This window comes from Tachyglossus aculeatus, chromosome 21 (assembly GCF_015852505.1).
Source record: "Tachyglossus aculeatus isolate mTacAcu1 chromosome 21, mTacAcu1.pri, whole genome shotgun sequence".
In the NCBI taxonomy this organism is placed as follows: Eukaryota; Metazoa; Chordata; class Mammalia; order Monotremata; family Tachyglossidae; genus Tachyglossus; species Tachyglossus aculeatus.
Window position 1 is genome coordinate 31701741 of NC_052086.1, and position 17093 is coordinate 31718833.

General features: G+C 42.9%; 1 protein-coding gene across 2 annotated transcripts in view; it reads left to right on the top strand.

The window, feature by feature from the left end:
* Nucleotides 1-17093, top strand: part of PIWIL1 (piwi like RNA-mediated gene silencing 1) — a 37525-nt gene that overhangs the window by 644 nt on the left and 19788 nt on the right. Inside the window, exons 2-10 of one of the 2 annotated variants that reach the window (XM_038763036.1) lie at nucleotides 2510-2574; nucleotides 3087-3184; nucleotides 4722-4830; nucleotides 7598-7729; nucleotides 8232-8446; nucleotides 10567-10688; nucleotides 11402-11482; nucleotides 14188-14385; nucleotides 15197-15308. In XM_038763036.1, coding sequence (XP_038618964.1) covers nucleotides 3107-3184; nucleotides 4722-4830; nucleotides 7598-7729; nucleotides 8232-8446; nucleotides 10567-10688; nucleotides 11402-11482; nucleotides 14188-14385; nucleotides 15197-15308 — 1047 coding nt within the window. In that variant the 5' untranslated portion in view covers nucleotides 2510-2574; nucleotides 3087-3106. The remainder of the gene's footprint in view (nucleotides 1-2509; nucleotides 2575-3086; nucleotides 3185-4721; nucleotides 4831-7597; nucleotides 7730-8231; nucleotides 8447-10566; nucleotides 10689-11401; nucleotides 11483-14187; nucleotides 14386-15196; nucleotides 15309-17093) is intronic. The other variant, XM_038763037.1, reaches the window with a different exon arrangement.

Below are 17093 nucleotides of genomic sequence, written 5' to 3' on the forward strand. Positions count from 1 at the left end.
TTTATTCAGCGCTGACTATGTGCAAAGCGCTGTTCTAAGCCCTGGGGAGGTTACAGGGTGATCAGGTTGTCCCACGGGGGGCTCACAAGTCTTCATCCCCATTTTACAGATGAGGGAACTGAGGCCCAGAGAAGTGAAGTGACTTGCCCAAAGTCACACAGCTGACAGTTGGCAGAGCCGGGATTAGAACCCATGACCCCTGATTCCAAAGCCCGGGTTCTTTTCCACTGAGCCACGCTGCTTCTGTAAATACTAAATATTACTAAATACGAATGAATGAATCAGGTTGTCCCACGTGGGGCTCACAGTCTTAATCCCCATATTATTCATTCATTCAATCGTATTTAGTAATCATAATAATGACGGTATTTGGTAAGCGCTTACTATGTGCGAAGCACTGTTGTAAGCGCTGGGGGGGGGGAGATACAAGGTGATCAGGTGTCCCACGTGGGGCTCACAGTCTTCATCCCCATTGTATATAAATCTATTTATTTTATTTTGTTAGTATGTTTGGTTTTGTTCTCTGTCTCCCCCTTTTAGACTGTGAGCCCACTGTTGGGTAGGGACTGTCTCCATATGTTGCCAATTTGTACTTCCCAAGCGCTTAGTACAGTGCTCTGCACATAGTAAGCGCTCAATACGATTGATGATGATGATGTATGCATTCATTCAGTCGTATTTAACAATGATGCTGATGGTATTTGTTAAGCGTTTACTATGTGCGAAGCACCGTTGGAAATGTTGGGGGGATACAAGGTGATCAGGTTGTCCCACGTGGAGCTCGCGGTCTTCATTCCCCATTTTATTCATTCAATCTTATTTAATAATAATAACGGTATTTGTTAAGCGCTTACTATGTGCGAAGCGCTGTTGTAATCGCTGGGGGGGGGGGGGATACAAGGTGATCAGGTTGTCCCACGTGGGGCTCAAAGTCTTAATCCCCATTTTCCAGATGAGGGAACTGAGGCCCAGAGAAGGTCTTACTCTAAGCAGAGCACAGATGAGGGATCTGAGGCCCAGAGAAGTAAAGCGGCTTGCCCAAAGTCACACAGCTGCTAAGTGGCGGGGTCTTGATTTGAACCCACGACCTCTGACTCCCAAGCCCGGGCTCTTTCAACTAAGCCACGCTGCTTCTCAAAAGTAAAATCAGGTGCCCCTAGTTGGGCACGAACCACCAACCTTTCGGTTAACTGCCATTCCATTATTATTATTATTATTATTATTATTGTTATTATTATTATTATTATTATTAATTGCAGCTCCCAGGGCTGCCTATTTGCGGATAATCCTCGGGTTTGTTAAGCGCCTACTGTGTGCTCAGCGCAGGTCGTCAGGTTGCCCCCCCTGGGGCCCACCGTGGCCACCCCCCTTTTCCAGATGGGGAAACTGAGGCACAGAGAAGTGGAGCTAGACCGGGAGCCCGGTGTGAGCAGGGATGGGCTCTCCTTGTTGCGAAATTGTGCTTTCCAAGCGCTTAGTCCAGTGCTCCGCACACAGTAAGCGCTCAGTAAATACAACTGAATGAATGTGAGCCCGTTGTGTCTCCTTCTGTTGCTGAATTGTACTCTCCAAGCGCTTAGTCCAGTGCCCTGCACACAGCAGGCGTTCATTAAATAGGAGTGAATGAACGTGAGCCCGTTTTGAGCAGCGTTGGGCTTTCCAAGCACTTAGTACAGTGCCCAGCACACAGTAAGCGCTCAGTAAATAGGATGGAATAAAGGAACAAAGCGGCCTACCCAAGGTCACCCCCAAACGAGCGGAGGAGCCGGGATTCCAACCCACGTGCTCTGACTGCCAAGCCTTAGTTCTTGCAGCGTTTAGGACGGTGCTTTGCACGGGGTAGGCGTTCAGTAAGTAGGACGGAAGGAGGGAAAGTAGGAAAGAGCAGCCGTGGGGTCGGGGAGCTGAGCTGCGGGAGGGTTTCGGTGGGCCTCCGGGGCTCGCAGCAATCAATCAATCAATCAATCGTATTTATTGAGCGCTTACTTGTGCAGAGCACTGTACTAAGCGCTTGGGAAGTACAAGTTGCCAACATCTAGAGACAGTCCCTACCCAACAGTGGGCTCACATTCATTCATTCATTCAGTCGTATTTATTGAGCGCTTACTGTGTGCAGATGACTGTACTAAGCGCTTGGGAAGTACAAGTTGGCAACCTAGAGAGACGGTCCCTACCCAACAGTGGGCTCACAGTCTAGAAGGGGGAGACAGAGAACAACACAAAACATATTAACAAAATAAAATAAATAGCGTAAATATGTACAAATTAAATAGAGTGATAAATACATACAAACATATATACATATCCCCCCTGCCCAACCGGGACGTTGCCTTTATCTGACTCGAAAATCTTCCCTAAGCGCTGCCACTTGCTCTTTCTCACCCCAGCCCCAATTTGGCGCCTTGGAAGACGCCAATTTAACGCATTTTTGCCCCTTACCGTAATCCTAGTATTTAACAGCCCCTGAGGACGGTAATAGCGAGGTTCACCTTTTCTTTTCTGTTTCCAGGCCATCTACCGCAAACACCCGAACGGGATTTGACAGAGGATAGAAGTGCCGATTTGACAACCGAAGTAAGTGTGATCGAGACATTTGGAAGGGGAAAATATGGGTGTGGACATTTTAGCATAGATTTGGAAAGCTGGGTGGAAATAATTTTGTTCAAGGGACCTCGCCAACGCGGATCAGTGTCACCCAACGTTTTTTAATCACTGACATGTATGCTGATGAAATATTAAACAAGGGATTACAACTTTGAATTTTAAATCTGTTCTTGATTCACGACCAACTGTAGCTCTTCTGAAGGCCCGCTACGTATCCTTGAAGAAAATGGTAGTTACTGCTTTTGCTACCATTAAATTTTAAGGGGGGAAATAGATCTTGATGTTCAAGAAGAGGCCAGTAACCTTCAGTTACGGATGCCTTCAAAGGAAAATAGCTTTTAGACTGTATTGCATATCCTCATACCCATCGCTTCTGATTTGAAAATGAGCTGTTTTTTCCAGATTTCATTTTAAACTGCTGTCAAAAATAAGAGGTTTGCTTTCTATCAAAAGTGGTTTACTTTGAGAATCCTTCTCTCCAACAGTTTTCAGCAAAAAAAAAATGACCGGACGAGCTCGAGCGAGAGCTAGAGGAAGAGCCCGTGGGCAGGAGACAACCCCGGTTGTGGGACCCCCAGCCGTGAGTATGCAACTTGAAAAAGTTTTGCTTTCCCTGGGATTCCTATTCCGTTGTTGAAAATGCAGCATCGTTTAGAGACTACTGAATTGATGAGTTAGACTACTTAAAAGCGGAATGGAAAATCTCTGATCTAATCTGATGCTCAAAGTCCACCAACACTCCACTGAATGCCCTTTTAGAAAATAAAAAAAAAGAGGACACCTGTTCAGGTGAATCACAAAAGGGTGATTCACTGCATTTGTAATGTAAGGGTATGATGTAAGGGTACTAGAAGCAGCATTGCCTAGTGGAAGGAGAATTGAGAGGCCTGGGTTCTAATCCCATTTCTGCTGTTTACCTGCCTTGTGACCTGGGGTAAGTCACTTAACTTCTCTGTGACTCAGTTTCCTCTTCTGTAAAAATGGGGGATTAAATTGTACTCCCTTCTACCTAAACTGTGAGCTACATGTGGGACAGGGACTGTGTTCAAACTGCTAACTTTTGTACCTACCCCAGTGCGTAGAACAGTATTTGGTGCATAGTAAGCAAAATAAGTGCTTAACAAACACCATATAGTTACGAATTTAATAATAAGACTGTATAAATGACTAGAAGGGTAGAAAACATGTTGTGACTTTTCTTACTGACTCTTAGTGCGGTATGCATAGAAACTAGAAGTCAGCTTGACTGGTTGCAGACTTGAATGTATTTTCTGTTCACGTTTAAGATTAGTTAGCGATCCCAGCAATGACTTTTAAACTATCCAGATTTCTTTTTCCTGTTTGATCACGCTACCAAAAACTAAATTATTCTGTTTACTCTTAAATGGATCCTTCAGTGGCTTTACAGTACACTCGGTTCTCCTATAATGCACATTTTCACCACACGTATTGGCTACGATGTTGTTGTCTTATGCTGTCGAGTCATCTCTGACCCATACTGACTCCGTGGACACATCTCCCAGAATGTCCCATCTCCACCTGCAACTGTTCTGGTAATATATCCATAGAGTTTTCTTAGTAAATGCTCGGAAGGGGTTTACCGTTGCCTACTTCCGTGCAGTAAACTTGAGTCTCCGCCGTCAACTCTGTCCCGTGCCGCTGCTGTCCAGCACAGGTGAGTTTTGACTTGTAGCAGATTGCCCGCAATCTCTAGCCACTGCTCAAGCTAGGAATGGAAAGGATATGCTTCTTGCTCGACCGTCCCTCCCGAAGTCGAGACTGGTGGAGTGCTGGAAACTCTCCATGTGCGACCCTGAGAGGGAAGGATGTTGGAAATGGATTTGGACATGCTTGTCTGACAGTGTGAGCCTGAGTGCAGCAGCCCGTAAGTTAGAAAGAATCTGTTTTATGTATGCTCCTGGCATTATAAGTGGTAAGACCCTCAACAAAAGCGTTCGGTTTTGCAAGTGTGCAGCCCCTGGCATTTCTATAGTGGCATGTACAGTAACATTACTTTTAACTGTGGTTCTTATATCTACCTCAGAGCTTAATACAGTGCCCGGCATCCAGTAAGCGCTTAACAAATGCCATAAAAAAAACCCCAATTCATGTTGCAGATTCAGCAAACCAGTTATGGCCCCTCAAAGCCTCAGCAGCCCCCCTCAGAGGGTGAATTTGTGGGTCGTGGACGACAAAGAGGAACCATGGGAGCCTCCAAGTCACAAGGTGAGCAGCAAGAAGGAAGGAGATTATGTTTAGATTGCATTCTACAAATAAAGGGATAATTAGAAACTCCTGTTGATTCAACTGAAATACAAATGTAATTTAAGTGTATTGCATTTTCTGAATGGTGGCTTTGTTCTAGAAACAATGACAAAACGAAAGGACAACTTTGTGGTGTGAGTGAAAGCATTATCCATACACAGTAAAAGAATCATGTCATAATCAGAATTTGTGTTCAAGCCTTAACTTGTATCCATAACACCATGTTATAGGCTCAGTTTTTTCCTGTTTAAATGTCTTGATTACAATTTCCACTATCCCCACGGCCCCTTTGGCTCTGTTTGTAAGCACTGGACTTCTAGGTCAAGTTTCCCCAGAAAATGGGCTCAAAACCTATAAAATCTTGGGTCTGCCCGGACGTCTTGAGCCTTGTAATCCAAATTCTCTGTTAGAAATCTGTATTTACGAAGCCTTTAATGTGTGGTGCTCTGCACCAGGCTCCTGGGAGGATGGGATACAGTAAAAGTATAGGACAATGGCCCCTGCCCTCAAGTCACTTACAGACCCGAACCCCAGCCCTCCTGAAAGGCAAGGAAGAGGAACCAGGGCAGTTTAGATCCCCTTTAGGCTAGGAGGGGCAGAACACAGTTGTTAATCAATCAATCGTATTTATTGAGTGCTTACTGTGTGCAGAGCACTATACTAAGCGCCTGTTAATACATTGGGGCAGCTTGGGATATAGCTGAAAAGGGAGAAGCAGCGTGGCTCAGTGGAAAGAGCCTGGGCTTTGGAGTCAGAGGTCATGGGTTCAAATCCCGGCTCCGCCACTTGTCAGCTGGGTGATTCTGGGCAAGTCACTTACCTTCTCTGTGCCTCAGTTATCTCATCTGTAAAATGGGGATGAAGACTGTGAGCCCCACGTAGGACAATCCGATTACCTTGTATCTACCCCAGCGCTTAGAACAGTGCTTGGCACATAGTAAGCGCTTAATAAATGCCATTATCATTATTCTTATTATAGGTCAGTTTCAGAAGGGACCTGGAGCCTGGTTATAGTTGAAGTATCAGTGCTCACTCCTAGTCAAGGTGGTCTTGGTTCTAACAGCAGCTCCAGGCAAATAATGCAGTTGCTGTGTCTCTGCATGAGGAGTGTACTTAAGTGTGAATAATAATGATAGTGGTACCAGGCACTGTACTAAACGCTGGGGTAGATACAAGGAAATTTGGTTGATCACAGTCCCTGTCCCGCGTGTGCTCACAGTCTTAATCCCCATTTTACAGCTGAGGGAACTGAGGCACAGAGAAGTCAGGTGAATTGCCCGAGGCCGCACAGCAGACAAGTGGTGGAGCCAGGCTTAGAACCTGTGGATCTGACTGCCAGGCCCAAGCTCTGTCCACCCCAACGTGCTGCTTCCCCACCAAAGCCATGGGGGCAATGGCCAGAAAACAGAGGGCCTCTGAAAAATGACCCAGGTGGCAGAATGAAGTATGGACTGGAGGGGTAGGGAGATGTGCTAGGAGGCTGAGGAGTAGCCTAGTTCAGGTATGATAAGTATCTGGTCCAGTGAGCTCTAGTAAGGGCTTGGAAGAGTAAGGTAGAGCTAGTAGATATGATCCCTGTCTTCGAGGACTTGAAAGGCAAGGAGTTTAATTACATCAACAGTGATGGGAAAGTTATGGAAAGAAGTAGATTTGGGAAGAAAGATGAGTAGCTGCAATAATGTAGTTAGGGTAACGAGCAACTGTATTGACAAATTATGTTGAAGATGAAAAATACATTAAGAAATGCAGTACAGTACTGTGCTGAAGAGTTTGCATTACCTCAACCTACCAGTGATCTAAAGTAGATAAGGGAGATATTAAGCCGTATATTTGTTAAATGTGCTCTCAGGTGGCTTTGACTGGGTAAGGTTTCCAGGGAATTTTGAGACAATTTGGAGAAACCCTTTGAAGTGTTCTTACCAGAGTCTTCCCAGTGCTCTTGAATGCTGGGTTTTCTGATCCTCCCTGGGCCCTGCGGTTCCTGCCCTCCTCAGCGGCCAAGGAGGGTGGCAGGAAAGTGGGAGCCGCGTAGCCCCCTGCCTCCCCCGTAGAGGCTGGGGGCCATGGAAGGGGCAGGGAGCCGGTAAACTTGGTGTGGGCAGGGATCGTGTCGATATTGTACTCTCCAAAGCGCTTAGTACAGTGCTCTGCAATCAGTAAGTGCTGCAGTCAGTGAGGTGAGATAGGAGCGGGCAAGGTGATCAAGTGCTTTAAAGCCTATTGTAAGGAGTTTCTGTTTGATAATAAGTAAAATCGATCGAGATATATTGAGCTCAATAATTGATTGAGACATATTGAGCTAAGTAGCTAGAACAAGAGGATGGCGCGACAAGCACGGGACAGAACAGGGAAGCTGGGAGAACGGGGTCTGGTAATTCTTGGTTGACAAATCTGGTATTAGAAAGTCGGATGCATCGTGAGCTCAGAACGGTGTAAATTGACAGATGGAAGTGCTGCCTGTCATAACTCAGAGAGCTAAGTGGAATACTTATGCTGCTATCATGTAGTCTGTGTAACGTTGGTGTTAATGGAAAAACTAATCTCTTGTCTTGGTTTTCTTGAGAATGTTTCTCCGATTGCCAGGATGTGGAATCCTGAACTGCTACAGTACAAAATGGCTTAACTACTTCTAGTCTTTTGCCCTTATCACTACAGGAATTAGTAGTTAATTGTGTCTGGCATGATGTTCATTCTGAGCTAATACTCAAATCCTTTTATTTTATTAAAGCGCAAGAATTCCAGATTACAACCGGATTTCAAAGTCTGTCACTGGCGGAGAAAGGAAGCCGTCAAAAAGACTTCCATGACCTTGGAGTGAATACTCGGAAGGGCATAGAGCACGTTCAAGAGTCAAAAACAGGTATAGGAGCTCAAATAGTTCAGATGATGCTATTTTTATCAAGGCCTTACAACCTGGAAAAGGCCACTGGGTGCACATACTAGTGGCAAGTTAGAAAAATACCTTTTACAGGATCTGATGTCAAATGTAACAGCACCTCTGGGGTTTTATTGTCAGGTCAAGCTGCTCTTTAACTTACGAATTTCCTCTTTCTATAAATATAAATTTAGATGGAAATAGATTATATTTTTTTCCAGATGAATTTATCAGTTCTCTCTCTCAATAATTCCTCAAGGTTATTTGTACATTCCTGTTTTGCATTAGGTTATGCTTCTAAAGTTGAATTTTTTTTAGAGAAGATGCTTCTCTAGATTATTTGCTTGGCAATCTTTAGAAAGTTAGGTGGTTATGCTAATAGGGCATTATCTCATTCTTTCTCCTCCTGGATTGCTTTGTAACTGTTGGAATGTATTTTGGGGAGCAAGTGGTGTGCTATTTCCCAATTAATAAATCTGATTTTCAGGTTCATCAGGAATTGTGGTTAGATTAAGCACTAACCACTTTCGATTGACATCTCGTCCCCAATGGGCCCTATATCAGTACCACGTTGACTATAATCCCCAAATGGAAGCCAGAAGACTGCGTTCAGCTTTACTCTTTCAACATGAAGAGCTGATTGGAAAGACCCATGCATTCGATGGAACAATTTTATTCTTACCAAAAAGGCTACCAAATAAGGTGAACTGGTTAAACTGTGATATTCTCCTCTTCCCTATGTCCCCCACCCCACTCCCTGCTGCAGCTCCCTGATGCCCTTTGACATCATCTAAGCACTTGGATGCTCACCTTCTCTCCCCTTCCCCCTCTTCCCCAGTTTAGTAGTGTGTATCTTTAATTCAGTTTGTTTCCTTCATCTATAATTTAAGTGTCTGTTTCCTCTGTTAAGTTGTAAGATCCTCAAGTCCAGAGATTGTGTCTACTATTGTACTCTCCCAAGCAGTCGAGAAATGCTGTCGAATGATTCTTATGATTCTGGCATCATCATGGCTGATCGTTCAATAAAATTTATTAAGTGCCTAATGTGTGCAAAGCGATCAGTTGTGTGCAGAGCACCGTACTAAGGGCTTGGGGGAGTACAAGATGACAGTATAACAGATGCATTCCCTGACCACGAGCTTACAGCCTAGAGGGGGAGACGGACATTACTATTAATAAATGATATATCTATCCATAAGTGCTGTAGGGCTGAAGGAGGAGTGATGAGTAAAGGGAGCGAGTCAGGGCGATGCAAAAGGGAGTGAGAAAAGAGGAAATGAGGGCTTCGTCAAGGAAGGCCTCTTGGAGGGGATGGGCCTTCCATAAGACTTTGAACTTGGGGAGAGGAACTGTCTGACAGGTGTGAAAAAAGGTGTCCCAGGCCAGAGGCAAGATGTGGGCAACAGGTCAGTGGTGTGATAGATGAGATCAAGGTACATTGAGTAAGTTGGCATTTAGAGGAGTGAAGTGCACAGACTGGGCAGTAATGGAAGAGTAGTGAGGTGAAGTGGGAGGAGGCAAGGTGACTTGAGTGCCTCAGAGCCATTGGTGAGGAGTTTCAGTTTGCTGCAGAGGTGGGTGGGCAACTACTGGAGGTTCTTGAGGAGTGGGGAAATGTGGACCAAATGTTTTTGTAGAAAAGTGATCTGGGAAACAGAGTGCAATATGGTCTGGAGTGGGGAGAGGCAGGAAGGAGGCTGGGAGATCAGCAAGAGGTTGATACAGTAATCAAGGCGGGATAGGGTAAGTGCTTGGATTAACATCATAGCAATTTTGATGGAGAGGAAAGGGCAAATTTTAGTGGTGATGTGAAGGTTGAACCAAGAGGATTTAGTGATAGATTGAATGTGAGGGTTGAATGAGAGAGGAGGAATCAAGGATAACACCAAGGTTACGGCCTTGTGAAACAGGATGGATGGTGGTGCCGTCTACAGTGATGGGGAGGACAGGGCTCAAGTGGGAAGACGTGTTATGTTCGAAGAGATGGGAGGACATCCAAGTAGAGATGTCTTGAAGGCAGGAAGAAATGCAAGGCTGCAGAGAGGGAGAGCGATCGGGGCTGGAGATGTAGATTTGGGAATCATCCACATAGAGGCAGGAGTTGAAGCCATGGGAGCGAATGAGTTCTCCAAGGGAGTGGGTGGAGATGGAGAATAGATGGGGACCCAGAACTCAACCTTGAGGGACACCCACAGCTGGGGCTGGGAGGCAGAGGAAGAGCCTGCAAAAGAGAGTGAGAATGAGTGGCCAGAGAGACAGAAAGAAAAACAGGAGAGGACTGTGTCAGCAAAGCTAAATTGGATAACGTTTCCAGGAGAAGAGGGTGTTCGACAGGGACGAAGGCAGCCTATTGAGGCTTTTATAAATGTCCAACACATTTCATGTATGGAATTTTGTCATTCCCAAACCACCTGCTTATTTAAATTTTTCAAATAGGAACTCAGCTATGTTACCATGCCTTTGTAATGCTCTCTTTTTAGTCTTATCACTCTTTCCCTTCCCACAGTCCCCCCCCCCCCCCCCCCAATCCAGTTAAAATCCTACTCTTTTTTTCCTGTTCAGAATGAACAAAAATGGTTTTGTTAACAACTGGTGTCACTGGTCATTGAAGGAAGACCTTCCATATGAGCATAGCTCAGTGTTTTGTGGCTCCTAAAGTGACTAGCCCATAAATTGGCAATTTGGTCACCAAGGGATGAGAGGAACAATGTGCTGTCCTGTGAGAGCATTGAAAGTAGATGTATTATTGGTGTATTTTTATAAGATATTAGGGCTCTGGATTTTTTTTTCTTTTAACTAATAGAAATGTTTTCTTTTCACAGGCTACTGAGGTGTTTAGTCAGACTCGCAGTGGAGAAAATGTGAAGATAACTATAACTTTAACTAATGAGCTGCCACCTACTTCACCAACTTGTTTGCAGTTTTACAACATTATTTTCAGAAGGTTTGTCGGTGGATTTCATACCTTTGTCAGGAGGAAATATTTCCTTTGGTGTATCAGTGACAGTTAAAGAATGTTTTGCTTTACAACATTGTTAGAAATATTAAGCATGTATTGAGCACCCAATTGATCAGTGGTATTTGAGTGCTTACTTTGTATGTACAGTAGATTTGGTTGCCATAATCCCTGCCTTTGAGGATCTTAGAATCTAATAAGGAGCTCTGCATCAGAGTGCGGTTTTAAATTTTGGGGAAAAGTACACGGATGATCCTTCAGTCATCTGGTCCTTGACCCCAGGGAATGGCTAATCTAAGATTGGGAGGAAAAACGGACAAAGGAGGCTGACGTGAGGATGGATTAAAATGATAAAAATAGAATCTTTTCTTCTTAAAGAAGAATAACCATGAGTTACAGAGAGTAAAGGATCGGCTTTGTAGGTTCCTCACCGCTCCCACAGGCTATACCTTTTTTTTATTATTGGGCATAATAAATTATCTGCTAACTAACATATCTTAGTAGCCTAAGGTTTTCAGTGTTTTAACTGAAAACCAAGAAGACTATGTCAGGATATTAAATGTTTTGAGGAAAATATTAGCCCCACATTCATTCTTCAATTTGAAAAACAAAGTTCAGACTATTATTCTGTTTAAGATTTTGTCCAAAACATTTCTGCAGGATGAATACTGTTTCAATTTTATTGTCCTTTTAATTTTTAGGCTTTTGAAGATCATGAACTTGCAACAGATTGGACGCAATTATTACAATCCGAGTGACCCAATCAGCATTCCAAATCATAGGTTTGTAGAAGGTTAAAGACTCGTTGCAGCATATAAGTAGAGGTTTCAGTTTGTTTTGTGTTTGACTATTGGTCTATATGTAAAGGAATGCCACTCAATTTGTAAAACTGTTCTTTCCAGGAGAATACTGAAATAAAATTGTGACGTTAAGAATTTAGTCCAGAATAAAAAAGCTTTTAGAAAATTAAAAAAAAAGCTATACCAGCTGAGAAATGCTGCCATTTCTTTTTCTTACAATCACTCAATCAGTCATTTATTGAGTGCTTGTTTTGTGCATGCTGAGCACTGTACTAAGCACTTGGGAGAGTCCTATACTACACAATTAACTGACATTTTCTCTGCCCATTATGAGTTTACAGTCTAGAGATAACAATCTTATATTCTAGAGCTTTTACAAAGGGTTTTAGGAATAAAATCAGTATGAATAAGCAGAAAAAGATTTGGTCATATGAATGTACATTTCTATCTTAAGACCTGGCTTGGAATATTTGTGGTTATTGTGTAGACCGCAAATAAATGGTAAATTAAAGCTTTATGATTCTTACTGTAAATCAGTATGTTACCATATGCTTTGAACAGACAGTTCGTCAAATAATGTACCAATATATTCATTTATCTTATATTCATTTAGCAAAAGAATTTTGTTTTCCTAAAATGATTATTTTAGGGTACTATCTTGGGTATTAACTGCACCTGTCACTTATAGCTAGTTGTGGGTTTTTTTAATGGCATTTGTTAAGCGCTTACTAGGTGCCAGGCAATCTACCAAAAACTGGGGTAGTTCCAAGCTGATCAGTTTGGACACAGTCTCTGTCCCACATAATAATAATAATAATAGTAATAATAATAATAAGGGCATTTATTAAGCACTTACTATGTGCAAAGCACTGTTCTAAGCACTGGGGAGGTTACAAGGTGATCAGGTTGTCCCATGGGGGGCTCACAGTCTTCATCCCCATTTTACAGATGAGGTAACTGAGGCCCAGAGAAGTGAAGTGACTTGCCCAAAGCCCCACAGCTGACAATTGGCGGAGCCGGGATTTGAACCCGTGACCTCTGACAGCAGTGCCTGGGCTCTTTCCACTGAGCCATGCTGCTTCTCCGTGGGGAGAAGCACATGGGGCTCATAGTTTTAATCCCCATTTTACAAATGTGGTACCTGAGGTACAGAGAAATGAAGTGCCATTCCAAAAATCACACGTCTGACAAGTGGCGGAGCTGGGACTAGAATCCAGGTCCTTCTGCCTCGCAGGCCTGTGCTCCATCTTTTTGGACAGGCTTCCTGTAGGGAACCACTTTTGACACATTAGTAAATGGTTAAAAAGTTCTCATTTTCTATTGTACATCTATCCTCCATTGGTGACTTTTTAGTCCCCCCCCCCTTTTTTTTTGATAGCACTATTGGCTTGTAATGACAATTTTACTTAACTCCTGAGATAACAGGGCAGTTTACCTTGGCTTTATCACTTCCCTTCCCCTCCACTTCAGTCAGAAGTAATTAAAACCCATTTCAATTCAGCATAGATGATAGAATAGCTCTAGTATGTTAGCAAAAAGTGTTTTTTTGCTAAATAGGATACAACAGATATCACCTTTAAGAACTATATTTAAATATGTATATAAATCTTAATTTTTTCATTATTAGTAGATACTTTGATAATGTAACTAATATGTCTTATTTTAAAAATACATATTGTTTTATCAATTTTGGGGGGTCTTGGGAATACCTGAGTGCACTTAAGCAGTGTGGTTCAATGGAAAGAGCACGGGCTTGGGAGTCAGAGGTTATGGGTTCAAATCCCGGCTCCGCCAATTGTCAGCTGTGTGGCTTGGGCAAGTCACGTGACTTCTCTGTGCCTCAGTAACCTCATCTGTAAAATGGGGATTAAGACTGTCAGCCCCATGTGGGACAACCTGATCTTTCGCAGCGCTTAGAACAGTGCTTTGCACATAGTAATTGCTTAACAAATGCCACTATTCTTCTTCTTATTATTATTATTATTATATGAATTTGTTAAGCTGTTTTGGGGTTAACACTTTGTGGCTCAGTGGAAAGAGCATGGGCTTTGGAGTCAGAGGTCACGGGTTCAAATACTGACTCTGCCAACTGTCAGCTGTGTGACTTTGGACAAGTCACTTAACTTCTCTGTGCCTCAGTTACCTCATCTGTAAAATGGGGATTAAAACTGTGAGCCCCCCGTGGGACAACCTGATCACCTTGTAACCCCCCCAGCGCTTAGAACAGTGCTTTGCACATAGTAAGCGCTTAACAAATACCATCATTATTATTATTATTATTATGGAACCACTTAAGGCTGTTAACAAAAGTACAACAATAGTTCAACAAAATTCTGGGAAAGAACGAATGTAGAAAAATAGGAAAGCATCATGCCATTGCTGGGTTAAACCGTCAGGTAATGCAGCCCCGGAATCTTTTGCCAAAAGTGGACTGATGGATTTTTGTTCTCCTTGCGTTCAGTCCTAGTAGTTGGGGATGTGTCTAACAATCCAACATCCCCAAATTTCCATAGTAACCCATTACAAATCTTCATCGTTGAATAATCTAAACTCTCTTTACATTTAAATGCTTTTAAGTCTACCTTGAGACTGCTAGGATTTATGTATTTAAATATTTTAGGGAGCCCAAATTATAATGTACAAACATTGCAATTTTACCAATGGATCTCTTTAATTCTCTGTGACAGGCTGGTGATTTGGCCAGGTTTCACTACTTCTATTCTTCAGTATGAGAATAATATTATGCTGTGTACTGACGTGAGCCATAAAGTTCTCCGAAGTGAAACTGTCTTGGATTTCATGTATACCATATATAATCAATCTGGAGATCGTAAATTTCAAGAACAAGTTTCTAAGGAATTAGTTGGATTGATTGTTCTGACAAAGTAAGAGGAAACTTGATTTTTTTTCTTAACACTTTTTCTAAATTCTCTCCATTCATTTGTTTTAGTATTAAAAGTACAGATGTTACTCTTCATACTACTTCATTGCAAAGGACCAAAAATGATGAGTTGAATTTTAAAGCTTGAGGCATGGGAGGAACAACTTTGGTGTATTAGTAATGTGAAAGTTTAAAAAGGACCTGACCCATTAGTGAATCTTTAATACAAACAATTCTTCCTAAAGGCACGCTTCTGTGGATACCTTGCATTCCCCTAAAACTCTTTAGAAAATCTTTTCTAACATGGGCTAGTAATTTTCCACCCTAGAACTACCTTCCTAGAGCAGACCCTTAGAAATTTGCCTCTCTCTTACTTATACTATAAGCTCAGTTTATAGTAATGAAATGGTAATCAATCAATTAATGGTATTTGAACGCTTATTATGTGCAGAGCACTGTCCTATAAGCAGTGCAACAGAATTAGCAGCCACATTTCCTGCGCATGACGAGCTGACAGTCTAGAGGGGACACCAGTAAAGCAGCAATATATATAGGGAAAAGCCTAAAAGGAACTACAGTAATGATGTTCCTGTGTTTTTCTTTGGATTTTAAAAGGCACTTTTTATATTTTTGGAATTTCATGAACTGTTCATATTGAGATTTCACTTATACTGTTTCATTCACCTGGTAAAATCTCCAGTGTGCCTCAAATGTGCACCTGGAAAGTAGTCCTGAATGGAACATTAATTCAGATCTCATTTCTGTAGAGCTGTATATCGTTTCTGAATTATTTTAACCCTTCTATGTTTTCACAGGTATAACAATAAAACCTATAGAGTTGATGACATTGATTGGGAGCAAAATCCAAACAGCACCTTTAAAAAAGCAGATGGCTCTGAAATCAGCTTTTTAGAGTACTACAGAATGGTATGAAGTAGATGAGTATTTTTTTAAACCTTGAATTTTGGAATTTCCAAGGTACTAGCTGCTTTCAAATCATCTGAAGAGCATATTTATTGGTACATTTGGTTATCAGAGTTCAAAAGAAATGCCTATTAGAATGCTGAGGCAAATCTACATGATTGTGAAAAATATATAATTATAATGTGGAAAGTATAGATTTTTCTGACTTGATGTTCACTGGTGTTTGGTGGATTTGCCAACTGTTAATGTTTTGTATTTCTCACCCTTTTTTTCTTTTTCTTCCTCTTTCCCCCACCCTCCTGGACCACCACAGAGTATTCAAATTAACCACTCCTTTGATCATTTGAGAGAAAGTATATGATTATTCACCTCTAATAGAAGTGCTCTAAAGGAGTATGCTTGCTTATGGGTTTTGCAGTGGTCTCTCTAGGATTGGTTAAAATATTTATTTAGCATACACTCTTGCTCAAAGCACTATATACTTAGCACTGTTTAAGAAAAACACATGATGAAAATTAGAAATATTTACGGACCCTCAAGGGGCTCATTCATTCATGCATTCAATTGTATTTATTGAGCGCTTACTGTGTGCAGAGCACCATACTGAGCGCTTGGGAAGTACAAGTTGGGAACAGATAGAGATGGTCCCTACCCTAACAGCGGGCTCACAGTCTAGAAGGGGGAGACACACGACAAAACAAAACATATTAACAAAATAAAATAAATAGAATAAATATGTACAAGTAAAATAGAGTAATAAATATGTACAAACATATATACATATATACAGGTGCTGTGGGGAGGGGAAGGAGGTAAGGCGGGGGGGGAGGGGGACGAGGGGGAGAGGAAGGAAGGGGCTCAGTCTGGGAAGGCCTCCTGGAGGAGGTGAGCTCTCAGTAGGGCTTTGAAGGGAGGAAGAGAGCTAGCTTGGCGGATGTGCGGCGGGAGGGCATTCTGGGCCAGGGGGAGGACGTGGGCCGGGGGTCGACGGCGGGACAGATGAGAACGAGGCATGGTGAGGAGATTAGTGGCAGAAGAGTGGAGGGTGCAGGCTGGGCTGGAGAAGGAGAGAAGGGGGGTGAGGTAGGAGGGGGCGAGGTGATGGACAGCCTTGAAGCCCAGGGTGAGGAGTTTCTGCCTGATGCACAGATTGATTGGTAGCCACTGGAGATTTTTGAGGAGGGGAGTAACATACCCAGAGTGTTTCTGCACAAAGACGATCCGGGCAGCGGCGTGAAGTATGGATTGAAGTGGGGAGAGACAGGAGGATGGGAGATCAGAGAGGAGGCTGAAGCAGTAATCCAGTCGGGATAGGATGAGAGATTGAACGAGCAGGGTAGCGGTTTGGATGGAGAGGAAAGGGCGAATCTTGGCAATGTTGCGGAGGTGAGACCGGCAGGTTTTGGTGACAGATTAAATGTGAGGGGTGAACGAGAGAGTGGAGTCGAGGATGACACCAAGGGTGTGGGCTTGTGAGACGGGAAGGATGGTAGTGCCGTCAACAGTGATGGGAAAGTCAGGGGGAGGGCAGGGTTTGGGAGGGAAGATGAGTTCAGTCTTTCAGCAGGAGTCAGTTCAGGCTCACAATCCAAGAATAAACTGGGAGAGAAGGGACTGGCAGCAGACATATAAGGAAGGATAAACTAAGAGAAAACACAGGAATCACACCAGAAAAGAAAAGGATAAAGTTGAATAGAAGAAAATAAAAACAAAAAGAGCTTTAGGAAACCATAACTTGAACAGTTTCAGGCTTCAGGTGGCTGGCTCAGCATTGCTGCTGCTTAGTCT